General features: G+C 38.2%; 1 protein-coding gene across 10 annotated transcripts in view; it reads left to right on the top strand.

Annotated features, from left to right (window-relative positions):
* IMPACT (impact RWD domain protein) overlaps positions 1 to 11518 on the top strand; it is a 30823-nt gene extending 19305 nt beyond the window's left edge. For 5 of the 10 annotated variants that reach the window (XM_074022709.1, XM_005587004.4, XM_074022710.1 and 2 more), the window contains exons 7-11: positions 799 to 902; positions 3105 to 3178; positions 5805 to 5895; positions 7527 to 7661; positions 8759 to 11518. In XM_074022709.1, the coding sequence (XP_073878810.1) occupies positions 799 to 902; positions 3105 to 3178; positions 5805 to 5895; positions 7527 to 7661; positions 8759 to 8827 (473 nt within the window). In that variant the 3' untranslated portion in view covers positions 8828 to 11518. Of the gene's footprint in view, positions 1 to 780; positions 903 to 3104; positions 3179 to 5804; positions 5896 to 7526; positions 7662 to 8758 lie in introns of all 10 variants that reach the window. The other 5 variants (XM_074022708.1, XM_065533981.1, XM_074022707.1 and 2 more) reach the window with 1 other exon arrangement.
* The last annotated feature ends 14098 nt before the right edge of the window (positions 11519 to 25616 follow it).

Below are 25616 nucleotides of genomic sequence, written 5' to 3'. Positions count from 1 at the left end.
TTTCCTGCCTCAGCCTCCCGAGTAACTGGGATTACAGGCTCATGTCACCATGCCCGGCTAATTTTTATATTTTAGTAGAGACAGGAGTTTCACCATGTTGGCCAGGCTGGTCTCGAACTCCTGAACTCAGATGATCCACCCCTCAGCCTCCCAAAGTGTTGGGATTACAGGCGTGAGCCACCACGCCCAGCCATGATTCTTAAACTTGTTAAGAGGTGTAATAACTGGAAATCATGATACTCTTTATGGAATTGACCAATTAGATGTATTGTTGATGTATTTAATTCCATCATATGAAGTATAAACAGTTATATTAGCAGAAGGCATTATATTATAGCTACACAATATAAAGAATATAAATTCATATTTTCCCGATTCAGAGGTCTAACTACAGTGAAACTGATAAATAAGTTTTATATTAGCAGCTATAAATCTTTGTTTTCAGGACCCCTTTCCACTCTTAAAAATTATGTATTATATTAGATGTTGTGCCTACTTATACTACTGACTGCAGTAGTACAGGATTTTAGTCCTAACCCACTGCTTTCCCTGGGTAACCTTGGCAGGTGGAAATCATTTATAAATCAAATATTTTAATCTTATGTACAATATACTTAGAAACTTTTTACTTAAAATTATAATTTACATTTAATGTTGGTAGATAATGATTAATAGTTATTTTAGTTGATTTGCCATGTAATTTACATTTCTTTCCCAGCTCCCTCCACCCCCATTTCATTTTTTTCAGTATTTGAATGTAAGGCTTTTTAAAAAATAAAGTTTCTTCTACATTTCTAGAAGTAGAAGTAGAAGAATTGCCTCCGATTGATCATGGCATTCCTATTACAGACCGAAGAAGTACTTTTCAGGCACACTTGGCTCCAGTAGTTTGTCCCAAACAGGTAACGTTCCTTTGTCTAGCTCATTTTGATAATTTCCTAAAGTATCAGGTAAATGATTTTGCAATAATGCCCTTATTTTCACTTTTATGTTTTATTTTCATATAAGATAAAAATTATTTGTTCATTTTTCTACTCCCAAATTACTGTGAATCACGGAAGGTTTGTTTTGTTTCTGTTTGTCTCTGCTTTCTTTCTTTTTTTTTTGAGATGGTATCTCTCCTTGTTGCCCAGGCTGGTCTCAATCTGGACTCAGTCAGCCCTCCTGCCTCAGCCTCCCAATCTAAAGTATTGGGATCACAGGCATAAGCCACCTAGCCAGGCCTGTCACTGCTTTCAAAATTGTATCTAAACTCTGATTAGGGTTAACCCTCTAATGAATCTTTAAATAAGAAACACTCATTGTGTTATAGAAAATTGTGATGCTTAATATCTTGTTGAAAAGAATTATTTGTCCTGTCGAATGGGAGTTCTGTGAAACTAAGTCCATTCCCGGGGACAGTGCATAGACTGGCTAAACCCAGTCCTCCCTACCTGACTTACTTTCCTTTGTGCTTCTTGATCTTAAGTGACCTTATTTCCACCCACGGATATAAATGGGAGCAGTTTCAGCCATAAACTATTCCTAGGTCTTTGTCTTTCTTATTCTCCTTTCAGCAGAATCCTTTTCTTCTTCCTTGCTTCTATAATGTACCTCAGCTTACCTTATTGATGTACGAGACAATTTCAATACTACCTGTAAAGTTACATTTTTTAAAAAGTCTCATTTACCGCGAGTTTTAGGCATGAGTCTCTTCCTCTGGTCTTTGCAGCTACTCTACTCTTGAAGCTCTTTAAAGCCCTGGCCTTCCAGCTCTTCGTACCAGGCTCTTTCACTCTCTGAAAGAGGAAGTTCTTTTCTGCATTGACCTGTGGTCAAGATCGTAACTTTTGGTGCGGACTTCTGGTCTTTTCTCTCAGGAATCCTATTTTGTCCCTGGCCCTTGGTCAAATCTTCTTCCCAGGGTCCTCCTGAGACATTCTAATTCTGAATTTGTTCATTCTGGATCCTCTTTCTGTTTCTGATCATAGTCACTTAGATTTACAGCATTATAATTTGTGAGAGCTGAAACCAATTTTAGAGGTCATTGTCTGTTTTATTGATCAGAATTTGAGAACCTGAAAGATTATAAAATGATAAACAGAAGATTGCACAATTTGTGATCCAAATTGGTGTCCCCAACTCTACCTCAGTCTTCCCTGCCACCAGTGTTTCTTTCATACTTCTTGACGTTACAACATTCCTGAAAAATCTGACCATGTATCACTGTTCTTTCTCTTATCCACGTTTGCACATGTAATGTGTGCTGATTTCCAATGTCTACAAGGGAACATCTAAACTTATTACGCAGATCCTTTGTAATATGGCCCTAGCTTATCATTCATGACTCATCTTCTGTCATCTCATTCATTCTCTAAGTTAAGCTGTGTAAAGCTTCCTGAACTTTTCTCTTTTTTGTTCCTGCTAGGGTTGCCAGATAAAATACAGAATACCTAGTTAAATTTGAATTTCAGGTAAACATTATTGCATGGGACGTACTTATAGTAAAAAAATTACTTGTCGTTTATCTAAAATTCAGATTTAACTGGATGTCCTGTATTTTTAGTTGCTAAATTTGGTCACCCAGTCCCTGTATTTGCATATAACCCTGTTCTCTGTGTGGAATGTCTTCTTCCTTTCCCATCTTTCCTTCTGATACAGAAGAACTGCCACTTGTAAGACCTGGCTCATGTGACCTCCTCTATGAACCTTACTTGACTCCCAGAGAAAGCTGTGGTTTTATAACATTTGGAACATACCATTATTGTACACCTGCTACATTAGATGTATACATTTGGTAGATTTCAGAGCTAGTTTTTAAAAGTTTTACATAATACATTTAAAATTCCCTACATGGGGAACAAATTATCCCTTTGACATAGTAGTACCGAAATGTTTGTTGATAATTAGTGCTCAAAAATACCAGGTCTGTCATTTTTATATCAATTATGAGTACCAGTTTCTGCCCCTAAAATGAGAAGGAAACTTTGGAAATGACTTTTTCAGAGTATAGTAGACTCTTTGAGTGGCTTTTTAAATACAGCATACTTTAAGGTATTTTTCTAGCATTTATTTACAGAGCAAATATGAAAAGCATACTTATTTATGTTATTGCTGTTTTTAAGGTGAAAATGGTTCTTTCCAAATTGTATGAGAATAAGAAAATAGCTAGTGCCACCCACAACATCTATGCCTACAGGTGAGTAATCATCACAAGTTTTAGTATATGCAATTTGTAAAAAATAGAGGGAAAGATGCATGATTTTAGAAAATAATAACTATTATGTATTTTTTCCATCGTAATAGTAATAGACATGTAGAATACTTGGAAACTGCAGAAAAGAAAAGAACTGAAGGGAAAAATCTGGCATTTTCTGCCATCAAATGTAACTGACAATATTTTGGTTTTTGTTTTGTTTTTTCTATGCAAAGTTTGTTTTTTCCCAATGCTTTACCCTTGTATCCTGTTTTTTTCTTAATTAAACAGAAGCACTTTTTCGTGTTGTTATAACTGCTTGATAAATACTGTTTAGTGGCTGTTTAATATTTGAGGTGCCATACTACAGTTTATTTAACCATTCATTTCCTTTTAGTTTTTCATATTTTTCACGATTATAAAGAGTGGTCCAGGGAACATCTCTCTATACTTTTTAGGTTATTTTCTCAGGATAGGTTCTGGTTGCTTGAGATTCTTTTTTGAAATGAAATGGGAATATAATAAAAGGAAGAAAGAATTCTTAGAAGTAGAATTTTCAAAAAGTGTGAGCAATTTTGAAACTCTTGATATATAGCCAAATTTCTTGCAAAGGTTTCGTTGTGTTTTGGTTTGGTTTTTGAGATAGGGTCTCCCTCTGCAGCGCAGGCTGGAGCACAGAGGTGCGATCTTGGCTCAAGCAATCCTCCCACCTCAGCCTCCAAAGTTAGCTGGGACTATAGGTGCGAGCCACCATGCCCGGCATAATTTTTATATTTTTTGTAGAGACAGAGTTCCGCCATGTTGCCCAGGCTGGCCTCAAACTCCTGAGTTCAAGTGTTCTGCCCACCTCGGCCTCCCAAAGTGTTAGGATTTACAGGTGTGAGCCCAAAGGTTTTTAAAACCAATTTATGCTCCCATAAGCAGTGAAGTAAGAGTATTTCTTTTATGACATGAGTTTCGGCTTTGAGAATTCAGGTTTTTATATGCATCTTTGCTGACTTGTAAGTGAAGAGATGAAGGGCATTTGAAAAATTTGTAAGACTTTAAAAGAACATAGTTTAGGCCTAAAATAAATCAGGACATAGGGACTTGGTATAAATTTAAAATGTGATTGAGACTATTTGTAGAATCTAGGCTATCTGAAATTGAAACTCAAAAACTCATCATTTTGAGTAGGTGAGTTCTTAATATTACTAATTTCACATCTCTTTAAGTGCCAAAACTTACTTACAAACAATTATTTGTTATATAATTCCCATCTTAATAGAGTATCACTGGACAGAATTTTAATGTTTTCTTAATCAGTTATGACCTTCAATAGGAAAATGAGGAATTAGACTACTCTCAGTCATTAGAATGGGCTGTAAAAATTGTAATATTCATTTATTCTACATGTTTTTTGAGTGCCCACTCTGTGCCAAAACTTTATGTAAATTAACTCTGATGAGTTAGCAGTTCTACCACTGTAGAAAGGTTAGCTTTTCAAGATCTCATAGTTAAGTGATAAAGCTAAATTTGATAATCCAATTTCATTTGGTTTCTTTATTTGACTCCTCCATGGCTGTGGCTACAGCTTCAACAATCTTGTATCTAAGCTATGTGAAAAAAGAAAAAAGGCACTCATAGTATTTTAACTTTAATGTTCATAGTAGGTGGTCAGTAAATATTGAGTCATCGGATGGATGGAGGGAAAGAAGGATGAGTGAATGAATGAATGTGATGGCTGTAAGGTAACATAATTGACTTAGGTGTGTAGATGGGCTTTTATAGCTTTTACTATTTACATTAAAAGTTTATAGCTTTTTATGGCCAGAGCTGGGAAGATGTCTTTACAACATTTGCCCAGTTCCACATGATACCATTGTAGGGCCCTAAGAAATCCACCAGATGGCATGCTGTAACTGACACTATTTTTTTTTTTTTTTTTTTTTTTTTTAAATCTCTGGCACTTATTTGCCAAGCTTATTTTACTGTATTGTAGGCCTACATTATTATTTCAAATATAACTTTCTAGATAGTTTAAATGGATAAAAATACCATGATTTGTCTCTAATATTAGTAACCATCCAGAGGAAAATTTAAATCTTTGCATTCTTAGAAGAAAATAGAGAAATACTTGATGGCTGCAATAAGATGAGAGGAAAGTATAAAATATTATCTTATGTTGGTTTTGTTGCCTTCATCTTTTTTTATATGCTTTTTGTTTCACTACATGTTAAGGCTCTTTGAAGAAAGATGCATGCCACTTACGTCTTTTATAATATGTCATAGTACCTGTTGCTTCTATACAGTATATTCTCAATAAATGTTTTTCAGTGATTGCTCTCGGTAGCTTCAAGGTTAAATGAAGTAAGGGGAATGTCACATGTATAAATTCACATAATAGCAACATTTCTGATATAAAGGAGATGCCTTTGATTCCTGGCTTTCCCAAGTATATAAAAAGGCAAACATACTGGATAGTAAGCCATCAGTGAAAATATATCTAATATAATACATATTTCAAGAAGGATTTAAAAAAATGAATATGCCAATTTTGGAAGTAATCAACATGATCACAAATATTGAGGAATAACTTTTATGATAATATTTTAGGTTCAAAGTGTAACGCTGTTACGTGTATTTGCAGAATATACTGTGAGGATAAACAGACCTTCTTACAGGATTGTGAGGATGACGGGGAAACAGCGGCTGGTGGGCGTCTTCTTCATCTCATGGAGGTAGGTGTCAGTTAAACTGTCGGTCCTGTTCTGTACAAGCCATAAAATTTCTCAATGAAACAGAGCTCCATGTAGTAATAGCTAAGTCCGTTGAACTATGTAATATAAGATATATTTGATTTAATTAGTAGTTGATGTTAAAATATTGATCGAATGAAAATTTTAACCAGTGGATGTGGGACAGAAAGCAAATAATTAATAAGAAGTGCTATGCTTTCAAGACATAGACAATAGAAGATTGTCTTCAACTTTGGGAAAACTCTTTGTTTTTTTGACAATTTCCTTCTCTTTATTTTTTCTATTCTTTCTTTATGGAACTCCTGTTAGTTGGATATTGGAACCTCTGGATAGATCAAGAATATTTTTTTTTTAATTAAGTTGTCCATCTCATTGTCTTTATATTCTGAGACATTTTCTTGACTGTTGTCCAAAATTTCTGTTGAATTTAAAATTTTTTTTAGCAACCATATATTTAATTTTTAAGAGTTCTTTCTTGCTTTTTGTTTTTCCTTTTTAAGAATATCCTGTTCTGTTTTATGGCTCCAATATCTTCTAAAATTTCTCCGATTATATTAATTAGAGTTTCTTTTTTAAGATGTTCTCACTCCTAAAAAAATTTTTCCTGGTCCATTTTAGTTTGTTTATCTTGTCCTTTCTCTTTCATGCTGCTGGATTTTCTTCATCTGTCTGGTGATCATTTATTGTTTATTAATTTTAAGATTGGATTATTTTTTTCCTAAGGTAGTTACTTGGTTTTTTCTGCTCTTGTATGTGAAGGTTTATTTTCTAACAAGGCCTTTCCCTTGAATAGGAACTGTGTTTGTGAGGCAGGCCTGTAAATTGGCCGGCTTCACATTAAGGGCAGCATTTGACAGATGTCAAACTGATGAAGACAGCCAGGCATGGTGGCTTACGCCTGTAATCCTAGCACTTTGGGAAGCCGAGGCGGGGAGATCACTTGAGCCCAGGAGTTCGAAACCAGCCTGGGCAACATGGTGAAACCCTGTCTCTACCAAAAAAACACAAAAATTAGCCGGCATGGTGGTGCATGCACCTGTAGGTCCCAGCTACTTGGGAGGCTGAGGTGGGAGGATCTCTTGAGCCCAGGAGGCAGAGATTGCAGTGAGCCAAGATTGCCCCACTGCACTCTAGCCTGGTGACAGAGTGAAACTGATCTAGATCTCAACTGATGAAAACCTTACTAGTAGCACCAGGGATTGATGCCTCGTGCAGCCCCTGTAGGTTTGTTCAGAAGCAGGGTGTTTGTTGTTGTTATTTGGCCTAGTGGTAAAATGCTGCCTAAATTTAGCTGTTCTGGTTGAAGTCACCAGGAACTAGAATCATACCTGCATGGTCTCCCCTTCACTCTGTCCAGTTGCCCCAAATTTGGGAATTTGAGGACGTTTGTGAAACACACAAGTGGTGGTTTTCCAGATTCCCTTCTGTTCTTTCATTTCACTGCCTGAATTGTTAGTAATCTCACTCAGTGCCTACTCATCTGACTCTACCATTAAAGTCACTGGGAAATTTTATGTGCAATTTTATATATGGGTTATTTCTTTCTCCTTTTTAAAAACTCATATTTGTACATGTCTGTCTGTGTATCTAATTATGCTTCCAAAAAATAACAGATTTTGAATGTGAAGAATGTCATGGTGGTAGTATCACGCTGGTATGGAGGGATTCTGCTAGGACCAGATCGCTTTAAACATATCAACAACTGTGCCAGAAACATACTAGTGGAAAAGAACTACACAAATTCACCTGTAAGTGGCTCCTCATACTATATCTAGATAATTTCTTATCACTGCCTGGGAATTTTTTAAAAAGACAGAAAAGAGTGAATCAGAATGTGGGTGGTGAATTGATAAAACCTTTGGACTAAGAACTTGGAGACCTAGACTCTAAACAGTGTGTCTGGCCAGTCATGTGACTTTGGACAGATCACTTCATCCCTTCGCACCTTGATTTCATAGGTTCATAAAATTTTATAATTAGAAAAACCTTTTAAGACCAACTAGGTTCCACCCCTAAAATTGAGCCCCAGAGTGGTTGTAGCTGATATCATATCAGACTAGATGTTCTTTAAACATCTATAAAATTCTGAAATTCTCCGTTAGTGTAAAACATCTCCCCCTCCACTGGCATACCTTTAGATGCTTTCTTCCTTTTTCCTTTTTTTTTTTTTTTTTTGGAGATGGAGTCTCACTGTGTCGCCCAGGCTGGAGTATAGTGGCATGATCTCGGCTCACTGCAAGCTCCGCCTCCTGGGTTGACGCCATTCTCCTGCCTCAGCCTCCCGAGTAGCTGGGACTACAGGCTCCCGCCACCACGCCTGGCTAATTTTTTTGTGTTTGCAGTAGAGATGGAGTTTCACCATGTTAGCCAGGATGGTCTCGATCTCCTGACCTCGTGATCCTCCCATCTCAGCCTTCCAAAGTGCTGGGATTACAGGCATGAGCCACCGTGCCTGACCCTCTTCCTTTATACTTTGAGTTTATTTTGTTTCATATTTTAGGTATGTTCATATCTGCCTTATTTAAATTTTACTGCCTTGCTTGGGAAAGTGGGACAATAGATGAAATAATATTGAAATTATTCAAACATAAATCTACTAGATAAATAAGGTTCCCCTGATTATTCTTGATTGTTTAAAATTAGCCTATAAGTGAAAGTACCCTGTAAAACACAGAAATGACACATATGAAAGTGATTATACCCTCACTATAACATATATACATACATACATATATGTATGAATATATGTAGAATATGTATGTATAAATATTTTCTAAGTGATTAGATTTAAGTTTTAGTCTTTATGTAAATGGAGAGATGCTGCACTGATTTGTGTCTTTTTCAGGAGGAGTCATCTAAGTCTTTGGGAAAGAACAAAAAAGTAAGAAAAGACAAGAAGAAGAATGAACATTAATACCTGAAACTATAGGAAAGGTTAATTTGCCTATAATTATATATACATTCCGTAGTCATCAAGGAGTATATTGTGCAGAGAGGGTATCCTTGACTGCTCAAGTCAGCCAATTCAGCATGGATACCAACATTAGCTTTTCTTCTTTGGTTATATCGTCTGCCAAAAATAGAGAACTTATGATCTATTCATGTGTGTTTCAGGCTTATTTGGGAGAACTAATTTGAACTTAATCACCACTTCATCTAATTTTAGGAAGGTAACAGTTGCCCAGGGCAGTACCTGAATTAACTGTCCATTTCAGTGCATGTCAAGTGCCTTTGTTAGGTGGAGAAGAAGTGTCTCTAGAGGAATATAAATACCTGATTTCTTGTCATCGAGATTCTTGTACTGTTAAATGAATATTGCCTTTTACTGCTCTTTATGGCGTACTGGAATAGGAGCTCATTTATGATTGATCTTGGAGAGTTTCTTCTTGTGATTTTAGTTCATAAGTATGTCACCTTTCATTTTATAGTGTTCATCATTGAGTAATGAATTAAGTGAAAATCCAGGAGTATCCATCTGCAGTTATGTGCTGAGGTGATAATTCATCCAACATATTTGTTAGCATAAATATTATGCCTCAGTTTCTGTTGCAAATTGGTGATTGTGAAATTTCAGAAAGTGATTTTCTAGTCTCTGCTTTTTTTGTTTAATTCTTGTAATATAAGCAATAAATATGGAGTGTCAGTAGTCTCCTTCCACTCCAGAGATGTGTTGGTGTAACATTCTCTTTTCTTATAACAACCTGGAAGTACCTTTCTTGTGATCTTCACTGAGGAATTAGAACTATGGTAGAAGCTAGGCTGTGGTGAATGGGACGTTTGTAGAGTGGGATAGAGGGGGCAGAATGACCCTGGTGTAGGGCGGAGTGTGTTGTGTAGTTACATCAGTTTGATGCATGCTTCCCATCTGCACTCCAGACAGCTTTCTCAGTTCCAAGATTTTGCAGAGAGAAGGAGCAAACCTTTTCATTGGAAAAACAGAAACAATCCTCCCACCCATTTTTTTCCCTCTATTCATCAAACCTTTATGTTTCTTTCATCTTCCAGTTACCTCTAGGCATTTAGACAATGAGATTTACCTTTGAGATATGACAATAAGTGATTAACTGCTCGCTTTCAGATGGAATGGCAAACAGTTGTTAAAAGTTATTAACTGATCACAGATTTGCCTGGACTTCCCTTCCCAGGGAGGGAACAGAAGTTAGGAGGCAACTTTGGGATGGTGCTAGAGCATGGAAAGCACAGAGAATTGGACAAACAGGTCTTTTTCTCTTTTCTCTGATGTTTTACCTTTAAAAGATTCAACATCCTTACTGTTGGTATTTTTAGTAAGGTTATAGTAAATAACTTTACACCAGGATGGATTCTGAAATATAAATTCTAAATTATATTTGTTGTAACTATATTTTATGTTGTATGTTATCAAGAGTCATCAGAGAATGACCTTTTTGTGTTTGGAACACTTAAACCTCAGGTTCCATGAAAAGTATGTTTTGTGTTTTAACTGTTAAAATACTTTAAAAAGTTAATTGTTTTACGTAATTAAAGAAGTTAAAAACTATTAACATTAAATAATTTCACAATTTCAACATGTCAGACCTATGAAGGGAGATAGAAAACAATGAGAAAGTTATTTTTGCTCCTTTATACAGAATCGTTAACTATATTTTACTAACTAAAAAACTCTAGTATTCTTTACCTAAAGTCAATTGACTGGTAAGAGGGAGAGATGCAAAATTCTCCAGTTCTGAACTCAGAGCTATTTCACACTCTACTCTTAATGGAAACTTGAACTAATGATAGATAGTATTTTTTTTCCTCTATTTAAAATTTTTGTCTTGATTAGGAGATTTTTCAGTTCTTCGTATAATAATTTTCTACAATCAGATCTATGCTATGGCATATTTTGCTTTATTTAAAATTTTTTTTTTTAGAGATGAGATCTTGCTCTGTCTAGATCTGAGGCTGGAGTGCAGTGGCATGATCATGGCTCACTGCAGCCTTGACCTTCCAGCCTTTCAAGTAGCTGGGATTGCAGGCATGTGCGACCACACCTGGCTAATGTTAAAAATTTTTTGTAAAGATAGGGTCTTACTATGTTGCCCAGGCTGTCTTGAACTCCTGGCCTCAAGTGATCTTCCTGCCAAGGTATTGGAATTATAGGTGTGAGCCACCATGCCTGGCCTGCTTTGACATATTTTATAGTGTATTAATTACAAATAGTCTGCGTATGCCAGAATATAAAAGCAAGTATTAACTACTTTTTAGATGGGAATTGCGGAAGCTGCATCAAAAGTATGCTTTGAGGTATATATGATGAAACAGAGGCTTTCTGAAGAGAATTATATCAAACTAATTACAACCAAGAAATAATAGCATGAAGCATATACTGTTTGGAGGACAGGAACATTTTTTGGGAAAATTACATAATCACCTCTGATTCCACTATCCAGAGATAGGCGTTATTATTAATATTTGATATGTACATCCTTACATTATTTTTTTCTTATGCATGATTTTATATGGCTATTTTTCTTTCTATAAAAATGGTATTAAACTGTATATACTGTTTTGTAGCCTACATATTTCATATAGAAGTATATTGTTAACATTTTCCATGTCAATAAATATTCTTCTATGGCTTACATTTCTTATGGCTGCATTGTATTCTGTCTTCTCAGTATTTCCTATTATACTAACTAGTCCTCCACTTATTTCCAATTTTTACGTTTTCTTTAACTTTTCACTGCTATAAACAACTGAAAACCTACATCATTTGCAGATTTTTGTATATATATTTTATTATTTCTTTAGGAAAAGCTCCTAGATATGGAATTTCTTGGTCAAGGTTTGTACATTTTAATAGCTTTTGATTATTTGAGTCAGATTGTCCTCCAGGAAAGTGTTATCAGTGATTGCTCCATTAATACTGTGTTGGAATATACTTAATACTAGCCAAAGATGGGAAAAAATAGACAGTTTGCTTGATAACTCCCAAGATCCTTTCTAAAAAAATAACCTTTTTGGCCAGGCAGTGTCTCACGCCTGTAATCCCAGCACTTTGGGTGGCTGAGGCAGGCTGATCACTTGAGGTCAGGAGGTCGAGACAAGCCTGACCAACACGGTCAAACCTGTCTCTACTAAAAATACAAAAAAAAATTAGCTGAATGTGGTGTTGGGCACCTGTAATCCCAGTTACTCCAGGGGGGCTAAGGCAGGAGAATCACTTGAACCCGGGAGGCGGAGGTTGCAGTGAGCCAAGATCATGCCATTTCTTGCCTGGCAACAAGAGCGAAACTCCATCTCAAAAATAAAATAAAATAAAATAAAATAAAATAAAATAAAATAACCTTTTGCCTTGAAATAATTGTAGCCTCACAAGAAGTTATAAAAATAGTAGGTCCTGTGTACCCATCACTGAGCCTCCCCTAACAGTAACATAACTATAGTAAAATTTCAAAACCAGGAAATATAGTTTGATTACAATTCCTTTGTCAGATAAATGATTTCCAAATATTTTCTCCCAGTCTGTGGCTTGTCTTTTCATTCTCTTAGTGTATTTTGCAGAGTAAAGTTGTTAATTTTGATGTGATCTAATTATCTTTTTTTTCCTCTTTTTTGGATCTTTCTTTTTGATCCAACGTCTAAGGACTTTTCCTAACCTTAGATCTAGATTTTCTTCTGTTTTTAAAGTTATATCATTTTATGTTTTTCATTTAGATCTATTTTCCATTTTAGTTTTTACATAAGGTGTGAGATTAAAGTCCAAGTTTTTTTGTTTTGTTTTGTTTTTTGCTTATGGATGTCCAGTTATGGAAGTGACTAGTTTTTTTAAATTGAACTTTTTTTTTGAGACAGGGTCTTGCTCTGTTGCCCAGGCTAGAATGCGGTGGCCTGATCATGGCCCACTGCAGCCTTGACGTCCCTTGCTGAAGTGATCCACCTCAACATCCCGAGTGACTGGGACTACAGGTGCACGCTACCACACCAGGTGAATTTTTCTATGTTTTGTAGAGATGGGGTTTCACTGTGTTGCCCAGGCTGGTCTCTTATCTCCTGAGCTCAAGTAATTTGCCTCTCTTGGCCTTCCAAAGTGCTGGGATTACAGGCGTGAGCCACCATGCCTGGCCAGATTGAATTTTTTACTGATAAATATTCACAAACTAAACACGACTACATAGTCAGCACGTAGTTTGACAAAGGACAACACCAACACCTCACAATCCCCTTGTGTCTCTACTGGTCATTATCTGCTCTCCTCCCTGCCAAGTAACCACTTCCCTAATTTCTGATACCAGAGATGAGTTTGGTCTGTTTTGCCCGTTAAGTAAGTGGAATTATATAGTACCCTTGTTTTGACTCCTTTTCTAACATTTTGTTTGTGAAACTCATCTGGGTGGATGTGTGTAGCAAAAGTTCTTTCATTCGTTTTTTGTTTTTTTAAGAGTTGGAGAGTCACTCTGTCACCCACGCTGGAGTGCAGTGGCACGATCATAGTTTACTTTAGCCCCAATCATCAGGCAATCCTTCTGCCTCAGGCTGCCAGAGCACTGGGATTACAAGTGTGACACCAGCCTGTGCCTGGCCTAATTCTTTCATTCTTATCACTGCATGGTATTCCATCAAATGAATGTGACAATTTATATACCAATTCTATTTATGGATATTTGGGTTTCCAGTTTGAAGCTATTACAATTAGTGCTGCTATCAACATTTCTGTACATGGCTGTTGGTGAACATATGTATACATTTCTATAGGGTTTATACCCAGGAATGAATTTGCTGGGCATTAGGATATGTGTATGTGGAGCTTTGGTATATTCTGCCCAGGTGTGTGCTGGGCTAGGTGCTGATTTGTAATGTTTGACAAGTTTCCATGTGTAAATACCCCCGTTCTCTCCAGTTTCAAGCTGCCAAAGTGAATTCAGTTGGCTTACAAAATAGCTAAAAATTTAACAGTTGCTTCTGTGAGCTAGTACAAGCCGGCTCCAGGACATCCCTCATTCTGCCAAGCAGTTTTCCAAAATCATTATACCAGTTTACACGTCTGCCAGTAAATGAATGAGAGTTCTAGTTGCCACACATGTACATTTGGCATTACCATTTTCATTTTTGTCATGCTGTGTGGTGTGTAATGGCATCACTTTGTGGTTTTAATTTGTATTTCCCTGATGACTAATAAAATTGAATATATTTGGTTACATTTTGTACCTGAAGTGACTGAGTAATCTGAAACTAACATTTTTTTCTCCCAGCAATAGAAAGATGAGTGTTTGTTACCAAGTTTGGTTCAAATACAGACAGAGAAGATTACAGTTTTGCATGTCTTAGGACCTAGTCTGTAAATTTCAACACCTTATCACCATCCCACTGGTATACTTGTCTGTGGATTTATCAGGGAACTTCAGCTTTCTTTTTGCCCTTAATTTCCTTTTTTTTTTTGAGATGGAGTCTGTCTCTCTGTTGCCCAGGCTGGAGTGCAGTAGCACAATTTCGGTTCACTGCAACCTCTGCCTCCCAGGTTCAAGCAATTCTTGAGTAGCTGGGACTACAGGTGCCTGCCACCATACCCAGCTAATTTTTGTGTTTTTAGTAGAGATGGGGTTTCATCTTGTTGGGCTGGTCTCGAACTCTTGACCTCAGGTGATCTACCCACCTTGGCCTCCCAAAGTGCTGGGATTACAGGCGTGAGCCACTGTGCCCAGCCTGCCCTTAATTTTCTAATTTGTAAAAATGTGGGTTATAATTCCTCCCTGTCTACGTTAGTTATGGGGATTAAGTATATGACGTGGTGCTTAGTATATGATAAGGATTTGATAAAGTCATACCTTGTATTTGAGATAAACTATTTCTGAGGATTTTAACAGTACCTAGAATTCTTTTTTAAGATGGGGTCTCACCCTGTCGCCCAGGCTGGAGTGCAGTGGCACCATCTTGGCTCACTGTAGCCTCTGCCTACTGGATTCAAAAATTCTCCCACCTCAACCTCCCAAGTAGCTGGGATTACAGTGGCATGCCACCATGCCCGGCTAATTTTTGCATTTTTAGTAGAGATGGGGATTCATCATGCTGGCCAGGCTGGTCTCAAACTCCTGACCTCAGGTGATCTACCCTCCTCGGCCTCCCAAAGTGCTGGGATTACAGGCATGAGCCATCACGCCCAGCCAGTACCTAGAATTCTAAGTTGACATTGGGGTTACCAAGTTCATAGCCTCCTGTAGGAAGACAATATAGTATAATAGTTAAGAGCCAGGTCTCTGAAATCTGACTTGGGTTTGAATCCTGTGTCTGCTTTTTACTAGCCTTGCAAGCTTGGGCAAGTTATCTCTCTTCTGTACCAAGTTGTGCAGAGCTTATGAAGAATTAGGTGGCTGTCATTGATGACCCTTGTTTGCAAATGTCATCTTTGCATTTGTCTTTCCTATTGTCCTGCTAGGCAGACAGCAGGACAGAACAAATCATCCCGTAGGACTGGGAAGTTATTGAGGATGTAAGACTTAGCACGCATCTCTAAGTAGGCCATGGGTTGGTACTGAGAGACTACTTAGGGAGAAACAAGACGGAACTCTGGATGTAGTCAAGAAGCATAAACCAGGGATTGACAAATGTTTTCTGTAAACATCCAGATATAAATATTTTTGGCTTTGTGAGCTGTATGGTTTGTCACAGCTACTCAATTTCTTTTTATTTTTTTGAGACAGTCTCACTCTGTCACCCAGGCTGGAGTGCAGTGGCACAATGTCTGCTCACTGCGACCTCACAGAAGAGTGACACAATCAGATTTGTATTTTAGAAAGTTACCTCTGGCTGCTAGGTAGAGAATGGATTGAAAAGTAACAAAAGTGGATAAGAGGCTATTGCAGAAATACAGCAATTCCACTCTTCATTATATAGTCAAGAGAATTGAAAGCATGTCCACATAAAAACTTGTATGTGAATGTTATAGCAACATTAGCCTAGTTTAGACTAGGATAATGGCAATGGAGTTGAAAATATGTTGATAGATTTAAAAAATGTTTAGGAGGCAAAATTAGAATCTGGCAATAGATGGGATAACAGGGTGAGCCATTGGTATAGATCTATGTGGTAATAACTCGTTTATAAATACATCTGTCAAACTTTCTTGCTTTAATTTATGGGGGTTTCTTGGTGCTCCTATTTCATAGCCAACAAACTCATGAAAAGTTATTTATTAGGGAAATCCAAATCAAAACCATGGTGAGATACCACTTCACACCCACTAGCATGGGTATTATAATCATAACAACAAACAAAATAACCAGTGTTAGCAGGGATGTGAAGAAATTGGAACCCTTGTAACACTGCCTTTTATGTGAGAATAAAACAGTGCAGCTGCTTCAGAAAACAGTTTGGCATTCCTCAAAAAGTTAAACATACAATTGCCATTTGACCCAGCAATTCCACTTTTCAGCATATAGTTAAGAAAACATGACCACATAAAAACTTATACATGAATATACTAAAAACTGCTGAATTGTACACTTGAAAAGAGTGAATTTCATTGTATTTGAATTATATGTGAAAAGTTAAAACTCAAAGATATATTTGATTGTCACCATCTTGGGCAATGGTTTTATAAAACATAGATGTGAAACGTCTTGTGTCATATGTTCCAAAATAATTTGCAGCATGCATCCCATAAAATACCTTTTTAATTAAATTATAAATCAGTCCCCAAAACATATTGAAAAACATACTGAAATTATATATCTGATATTTGAAACATGAATTTCTGAGAAGTTGCCTTGTTGAAATCATCTAAAACAGCTTATATAAGCGTTTAGTTTTACAATTTCACATGTAAGAGAAAAAAATGATTAAATTCACATTCCAATGAAGAATTTATTTTTAAAAATCATGTTGGGAAGTTACTCGTTTTATTTCAATATTTTGAAAACAAGAGACAAGTACATGCATTTATAGTTGCATATGTTACTAGGGGGCTACTGTTTGTATTTTTTTTGTAGAGACGGGGTTTTGCTATGTTGCCCAGATTGGTCTTGGACTCCTGGCTCAAGCTATCCACATACCTCTGCCTCCCCAAAGTGCTGGGAACTACAGGTATGAGCCACAACTGCTGGTCATTATAGGTTTTAACAATTTTTTCAAAATCCTTATGGACATCCTGTTTTATATATATAAATGCAGTATACACATGAATATATGTACATATATACATATACTGCATTTATACAGCTGGAAGGCTTATGTACAGTATAGTACTTGCAGTTTTTAAAAATGTGTGTTTTAAGGGCTGGGCACAGTGGCTCACACCTGTAATCCCAGCACTTTGGGAGGCTGAGGTGGGCGGATCACTTGAGGTCAGGAGTTTAAGACCAGCCTGGCCAACATGGTGAAACCCGTCTCTACTAAAAATACAAAAAAATTAGCCAGTTGAGGGGGCAGGCACCCGTAATCCCACCTACTTGGGAGACTGAGGTGGGAGAATCCCTTGAACCCGGGAGGTGGAGGTTGCAGTGGGCCCAGATTGCTCCACTGCACTCCAGTCTGGGCAACAGAGTAAGATTCTGTCTCAAAAAAAAACCAATCAAACAAACCAAAATGTAATAGGGAGGTTAAGGCAGGCAGATCACTTGAGCCCAGGAGTTTGAGACCAGCCTGGCCAACATGGCGAAATCCTGTCTCTACTAAGAAAGTACAAAAATTAGCTGGGCGTGGTGATGCATGCCTGTAATCCCAGCTACTTGGGAGGCTGAGGCATGAGAATTTCTTGAAACCCAGAGGTGGAGGTTGCAGTGAGCCAAGATCACACCACTGAATTCCAGCCTGGTGACAGAGCAAGACTCTGTCTCAAAAAAAATTATGTTATAAAATACACACATATATAGACAGCCATGACTTAAAATTGGGTTTTTACAATTTTTTCTGATAGCGGGAAAATTATTTCTAATCTTTCTAAGGAAACCTGAATGAGGGGAACTCATTTGCCGCTCTCCTCAACCGTCACTCTTCTTTGCCTCACTCATTAATAATTTACTAACAAGAGGCACTAGGATTTTTTTTTAACCTTCTTCCACAATTACAAAGTTGTTTTCAAAAATAGCCAGTGTTTATGCTTAGTCAACTTACTTTTTTTTTTTGAGACAGAGCCTTGCTCTCTCGCCCAGGCTGGAGTGCAATGGCGCAGTCTCAGTCCACTGCAACCTCTGCCTCCTGGGTTCAAGCAATTCTCCTGCCTCAGCCTCCCAAGTAACTGGGACTACAGGCGCCCGCCACCACACCCAGCTAATTTTTGTATTTTTACAAAATTACCATGTTGGCCAGGCTGGTCTGGAACTCCTGACTTTGTGATTCACCTGCCTCGGCCTCCCAAAGTGCTGGGATGACAGGCGTGAGCCACCATGCTGGGCCTGGTCAACTTTCAAGGTTGCTTTTGCTGTTACAAAAGCAGCACAGCAGTTTTTTTATGTAATTTTATAATTTCAGCATCTAAATCCAGAGGCTCTAGAGAGCATTTGCTGTGAAGAGGGAAGGAAAGAAAGGCTGATAAATACATTGCTGACTTTGTCTGTAGTGTCAGATAAGGTGCAAAAGTAAACATGATGACTGCAAGCATTGTGGATAAGATTATGAAGGGGTACTGAGTGACTCAGCCCAGAAAGTGATCAGGGATTGGTTCTCTGTACTGTGTGTGGTAATCACTACTTTTTGTCATTTCATGTGGGAAAAGAAAGCAACCAGAGAGCCATGGGGATCTTGCCTTGTGGCCTTAGGTTATGGGGAATTTTCTTGATGGAAGTTGGCTGCCAGGTAGATAGCATTCAGGAAAAAGAATAATGAGGAATCATTTTGGGTCAGATTTCATTATCTCTTACTTTGTGTGAAAATAGAACTGGTGTAGCTGCAGAGTATTCTAGATCTCTGTTTGAATTTACTGACCTGTATTGAATCTTATGGCTAAGTGTCAAATCTTTTTCTATTTTTCTAACTTGTGTGGCAGCGCCCCCCACCACCTTCCTTCTCTGTCACACCTAATGTTTCTAACTATTATTTTAAAATACTTATGGTATTATTATTATTATTATTATTATTATTTGAGAGAGTGGGTCTCTGTCTGTTGCCTAGTCTGGAGTTCAGTGAGTAATCTTCCTACCTCAGCCTCCTGAGTAGCTGGGACCACAGGTATGCACTACCATTAGCCTGGCTAATTTTTAAAATTTTTGTAGAGATGGGGGTCTCCTTTTGTTTCCCAGGCTGGTCTTGAACTCCTGGGCTCAAGCAGTCCTCTCGACTCAGACTCCCAAAGTACCGGGATTATAGGCATGAGTCATCATGCTTGGCCCTCAAATTCTGTAAATAAAAGTAAATACATATAATGAAACCCCATCAACTTGTCTATTATCAGTAATCTTCTTAGGGGAGTTCATCATATGACATAATCATGGACTTTAATGTTCAAAAGGTCATGATTAAGCCCTTTTAATCAAGACTATTAAAGAGAGGCTGATACGGTTTGGCTGTGTCCCCACCCAAATCTCATCTTGAATTCCCATGTGTTGTGGGAGGAACATGGTGGGAGTAATCCAATCATGGAGAGAAGTCTTTCCTGTGCTGTTCTCATGATGTGAATAAGTCTAATGAGATCTGATGATCTCATGACATCTGCTTTAAAAAGATGAGCTCCTCTGCACAAGCTCTCTCTCTCTTTGCCTCCTGCCATCCATGTAAGACATGACTTGCTCCTCCTTACCTTCCACCATCATTCTGAAGCTTCCCCAGCCATGTGGAACTGTAAGTCCAGTTAAATCTTTCTTTAGTAAATTGCCCAGTCTCGGGTATGTCTTTATTAGCAATGTGAAAATGGACTAATACAGTAAATTGGTACCAGTAGAGTGGGGCATTGCTGAAAAGATAACTGAAAATGTGGAAGCGACTTTGGAACTGGGTAACAGTCAGAGGTTGGAACACTTTGGAAGGCTCAGAAGAAGACAGAAAAATGTGGGAAAATTTGGAACTCCCTAGAGACTTACTAAATGGTGTTGGCCATTAGATTAGCACTAGCATTAAAGTTAGGAAATTTGTCTCAGTCAAAGGCTGCTTTACCAGCAGAGGGGTCTGAAGAACCGAGGCCTGACCTCCAGTATCCTCTTCTTGTAAGGGCCACACATATGTATGTCCTCTGTTGGTCTGGGAACCACTGACATGTGCGTGAAACACCCTGAATCCAGGGAGCATAAAATGGAGCCTCAGTTGGGGTTTCTTATACCTTGCTGGTCACATAGGCATATTCTTCCTATGTCATCAGCCCTAATGACAGAGCCTCTTGGGGCTCATGAAGACCAGGTGCAAATCATCAGTCTCACTGGTACCAGTCAGCAATGCTAAAAGCTAGAACAAACTGGCCCGAAACTCCTCAGACCCATGTTACAAACCAATGTTATTAATCGGTACATTTCATGTCTTGGCCAGGGGTCAGTGTCTGCAGGTACTTTAGCAAAACAACTCAGCCTTCTGGAATGAGCCTTTGCAGCATGTTTCACTGCCGCCACCATCAATCTTCAAGGCCTTTTTAAGACGAAGTGACAAGTCTTGGATTGAGAGCAATTACTTGCATTACAGCATCACATAATCACATGGACAATCAAATGCACCTAATTCCAAACATCTATGATACCTAGTAAAGATCTGGTATGGATTTAGACAACTGAACAGTTCAATAAATTACTAGCACAAAATGGAACAAACTTGCTCATATTTTGGACTAACTTTATAATTCTTTTGCCTCTCTGATTTGTAGCTGTCTGTTCTCTCAGGTATGTGTCTATGAGTGATTGAGAGTCCTAAAAATAATTCATCAAGTCTAAATCTTCTTCAGGCCAATTTTATTCCATAGCGATAGTGTTGTGAGGGGGTTTTAATTCAATCTCACAATACATTTGATCAACCACCTCAGTATTATTGTAAGTTTTATTAGCCTCTACAATATTAAATTTACCTGTGATTTCTATATTGTAGTACTCTAATACATGGCATAATATAAATCAGACATAATGATGTATTATTTTGTCTCTCCCAACAAATCTGCCTTTTCTCATGGGAGTGGAGCTTAGAGGCCATGTCTCTGTTGTTTTAGGATTCCAAACCTCTTATAAATTCCATTTCTCTGGCCATATGGTTTGGTGGATAGCGTTTTCCCAGGAGGAGACATGTCCCCAACAGGGCCTATTTATTCCCTATTGGAAGTCGTCTAGTCCTATTTAAAATGCGTCCAGTACCCACAAGTTACACTATCACTTGCGGCACTAAAGTTGTTAAGGAGCACCTCAGTATGTTGTATTCTCCAATTACCAATGTCTTAGACTGGGAAACACATCAGCCTCCTCTAAGTGTGTATCCTGTGCTGCTGCTGTGAGAATCCCAGGCCTCCGGGTCTGGGATAGCTCAGACTCCATTTGAATGCAGATACCTTGTAACCCAGCTGTGTGACATGCAAGCCCATTCCCATCACTTGGTCTGGGCATATGGTCTTACTGTGCACTCTAATGCAAGACCCATTCCATCAGCATTGTGTCATTTCAGTTGCCATCCTTGTCTTTCCTCCTGGAGGAGGTCTTGCAGTTTCTCTGTTTATACAAGAAGTCTTTTTTCTCTTCAAAATATCTTTCCTCATTGAAAGGGAATTCCTCTTCATGAATTCCTCTCAGCCTAGCTCTGAATTCTCAGAAGTCTCCCTTATATTAAGCAGGTCAGTGCAGTTTGATCCACCAGACCCACTGTTGATGTTGAGTACCAACTTCTTTCTTATAATTAGGAAATAAACTTGGATCCTACAATGTTGGCTCCCTCAAACTAAAGCCATATGAGTGGTACTCACTGCTAAATGGATGTTTTGTTTTTGAGAGGGAGTTTCACTCTGCCACCCAGGCTAGAGTGCAGTGGCATGATCTTGGCTCACTGCAACCTCCACCTCCCGGGTTCAAGTGATTCTCATGCCTCAGCCACGTGAGTAGTTGAGATTACAGGCATGTGTCACCAAGCCTGGCTAATTTTTGTATTTTCAGTAGAGATTGGCTTTCACTATGTTGGCCAGGCTGGCCTCGAACCCCAGACCTCAAGTGATCCACCCGACTCAGCCTCCCAAAGTGCTGGGATTACAGGCGTGAGTCACCGTGCCCGGCCTCTAAATGGACTTTGATTTGGCTATACCATAATGCTTCCCATACCCGTCCACATAGAATTCCTGACTTTTCATTCTCAGTACTTGAGCCTGCAAATTAGATTGAATTATTTTCCTTTCTCAGCGATCCAAGTATCTCAATTGTTCCTCCATCTCTTTATGGCTTTCCACCCCCAATAACAGGAACAAGAGCTATTTTTGTACATAATGTTTTGACAGATGGGACATGCTGAAGATGAACGTCTTCCATCATATCCCAGTACCTTCTTTAAACTTTCTCAATCAATGGTTGCACAATGTTCATTTAGACTAGTGGTAATCGGTGTTTTCCAGATTCAACTGGATGCGTATTCCATAGTTTGCTTCCCAATTCAGGTTTTCGACCATAGCTCTATCCTGTGAAATGGAAACGAAAGGACATAGCCATATTTGTATTGTTCCAGATAGTTATAGTCAGAGCTGCTATCTGCTCATCCATTTTGCGGACGAAGACCACTCTCAGAAGTGTGTGTTACATTCATTGAGTTGGCTACTGTACTGCTTACTCTTGATTCTTCAGAAAGAGGTTTTGGAAAACTGAATACTGCAAGGGGCACTGGGTGGAAGTTAAAAGAGAATATTATTCTTTTGCTCTGAGAGTCTCTCAAGGCACCAAAATTATATTAGATTTTCCCTTTTGTAATATCCACTTATTAACTACCCTCCCCTCAGCAACAGTTTCACCTTTCTTCCTTGTATCATTAATTTAAATCCAAACCTTTCCCCCTAAAGCAGGTCCCACTTGTTGTCACTGGACTAGCCCATATTTTTGGTAGCAAAATGAGATATTCCAGGGTTTCCTTTTGGGGTCATTCCCAAGAGTAGGGGATCACACTGGATACATACGAAGAAAGGGTACTGTCCTTCCACGAAGCAACAAAACATTTGCATAGTCAGCCCCACCCTGGCAAAGTGCAGGGAACAGATAATCCATGCCATCAACCTCTTTGGAATTTTTGCATTTAGGTTCAAATTTATATGTATATATATACACATATATATACACACATACACACACACATATATATATATATGACCTTGTTTTGGAATATTATACGATTTGGGGATTCTTTTTTTTTTTTTTTTTTTTTTTTGAAATGGAGTCTCGCTATGTCACCCAGGCTGGAGTGCAGTAGTGCAATCTCAACTCACTGCAACCTCCGCCTCCCGGGTTCAAGCGGTTCTCCTGCCTCAGCCTCCCAAGTAGCTGGGATTACAGGTGCATGCCACCATGCCTGGCTAATTTTGTATTTTTAGTAGAGATGGAGTTTCACCATGTTAGCCAGGATGGTCTCAATCTCCTGACCTCGTGATCTGCCTGCCTTGGCCTCACAATGTGCTGGGATTACAGGCGTGAGCCACCATGCCTGATGTGGATTTTGGGATTCTTAATGGTAGCCCTGGTTGCAAGGACTACCAGATCCATTGTTGAAAAGGAAAATAGAGGTGAAGTAGGGAAGATCATATGCAAATACTTGTTTCATTCTTTATCTCTTTCTCCCTAATTCTACCAACAGTTATAATTATTTACCTAATGGAACTTCACCTTTAGTTCCCCTCACCTTCAGTTGCAAAACACAAAGCTGCAGGCTTGTAGACTAGCCATTTGATTCTTTGTTATGCCCACCTTCTTAAACAGGTATTTTAGTTATCCATTTCAATGTCCTATTAACCCATGACTTTGAAAGTGATAAATACAAGTCCATTGAATACAATGTTATTTTGCATGTCATTGCCTATGTGAGCAGTGAACTGAGTGCCATCAGTTCACTTTACTAAGATCTAACTAATCTTCAGTTTAGATCAGTTAAAAAGGTAGAAATTGGCTGGGCATTGTGGCTCACACCTGTAATCCCAGCACAACACTTTGAGAGGCTGAGGCAGGCAGATCAATTGAGGCCAGGAGTTTGAGACCAGCCTGGCCAACACGGTGAAACCCTGTCTCTACCAAAAAAATACAAAAATTATCCGGGCGTGGTGACACACACCAGTAATCCCAGCTACTCAGGAGGCTGAGGCAGGAGAATCACTTGAACCCGGGAGGTGGAGGTTGCAGTGGGCTGAGATTGTGCCACTGCACCCCAGTCTGGGTGACAGAATGAGCCTGTGTCTCAAAAAAGAAAAAAAAAAGAAGTTTTCCAAAATTCTGTTTCTCTCATGTCTGAGGTAGGGGAATGGGAGGGGTTGGGAGAATCTCAGTTTGCCCCTTGCTTCCTCAGAGTCTTTCTCCTGTGGGAAACTGCATCTTTCTGGCAGTGAATTTTAAACGGAAAAAGATGTAGGTTCTGAACTCAGGTATTTGCCTTTTAAAAAAATCTGGTTCTGGTCTTGCTTTTGAAGTGGATATCTAATGAATACATATTAGTTGGAATTTATCCAGTAAAGGAGCTTCTGGCTCAGGTTATGATTGGCGCATGAGAAAGAATAGTTTTTTTTTTCCCCCAGTGAAATTATTAAGAAAGGGAAAATGTAATTAATATGGTTTGGCTATGTCCCCACCCAAATCTCATCTTGAATTGTAATCCTCATGTGTCGAGGGAGGGAAGTAATTGGATTATGGGGGCAGCTCCCCCATACCCATACTGTGTGCTCACATGCTCTCTCTTGTCTGCTGCCGTGTAAGACATGCCTGCTTCCCCTTCCACCATGATTGTAGTTTCCTGAGGCCTCCCTGCCATGCGAAACTGGGGGTCAATTAAACCTCTTTTCTTTATAAATTATCCAGTCTTGGATATGTCTTTATAGCAGTATAAAGACAGACTAATACAACAATTAATTACTTTTTATCTTCATTTTAATCAATTTACAAGCAAATGGCATTAATAAATTATAATAGAGCAGAATGTGAAGATTTTTAAATAATTTAATCAATTGTGGATCATGTAGAATGAATATACATGAAGAAATATTTTATATAATTTTTGAATGTACAATTACATTTATAAAATAAAAGTGTGCAAGATTAACTTATGTTTTTAAATGTCCAGATAATGCTTAGCCATGAGGGTAAGTAATTGGAAAGGGGTATGGGTGGTAGTTACATGGTTATGCTCAACTTGTAAACATTAATCAATTATCAATTTATGATTTATGCACATACTTAAACAAAAAAGAAACAATACAAAATGAAACAAAGTGCATTCTCTGCCCTGTAGCAACTTAGGTTCTATTAGGAGGGCCAGCAAGAAAATCTCCATTTCTGTTACTCTTCCTTCCTTTTCATAGAGTCATTTTTGCATTTGGCATCATTTTCCTTCTGCTTGAAGAACTTCCTTTAACATTTCTTGTAGAGCAAGTTTGCTGATGGTGAATTATTTTGGCTCTCATATATCTAAAAACCCTTTATTTTGTCTTTGTTTTTGAAACTTTTTTTTCTTTTTTGCTAAATATTGAATTCTAGGTTGAGTTTTTTTTTCTTTCAACACTAGAGAGATATTGCAGCCACTGTTTTTCTGCTTCTGTTGCTTCTGATGAGAAACATGCTGACACCCATACCTTTCTTATTTTATGTTATGTGTCCTCCCTCAACCCCTGCTGTTCTTAAACT

This window comes from Macaca fascicularis, chromosome 18 (assembly GCF_037993035.2).
Source record: "Macaca fascicularis isolate 582-1 chromosome 18, T2T-MFA8v1.1".
Classification (NCBI taxonomy): Eukaryota; Metazoa; Chordata; class Mammalia; order Primates; family Cercopithecidae; genus Macaca; species Macaca fascicularis.
The sequence above is the reverse complement of the archived record's forward strand: the minus strand, read 5'-3'. Positions and strand labels throughout refer to the sequence as shown.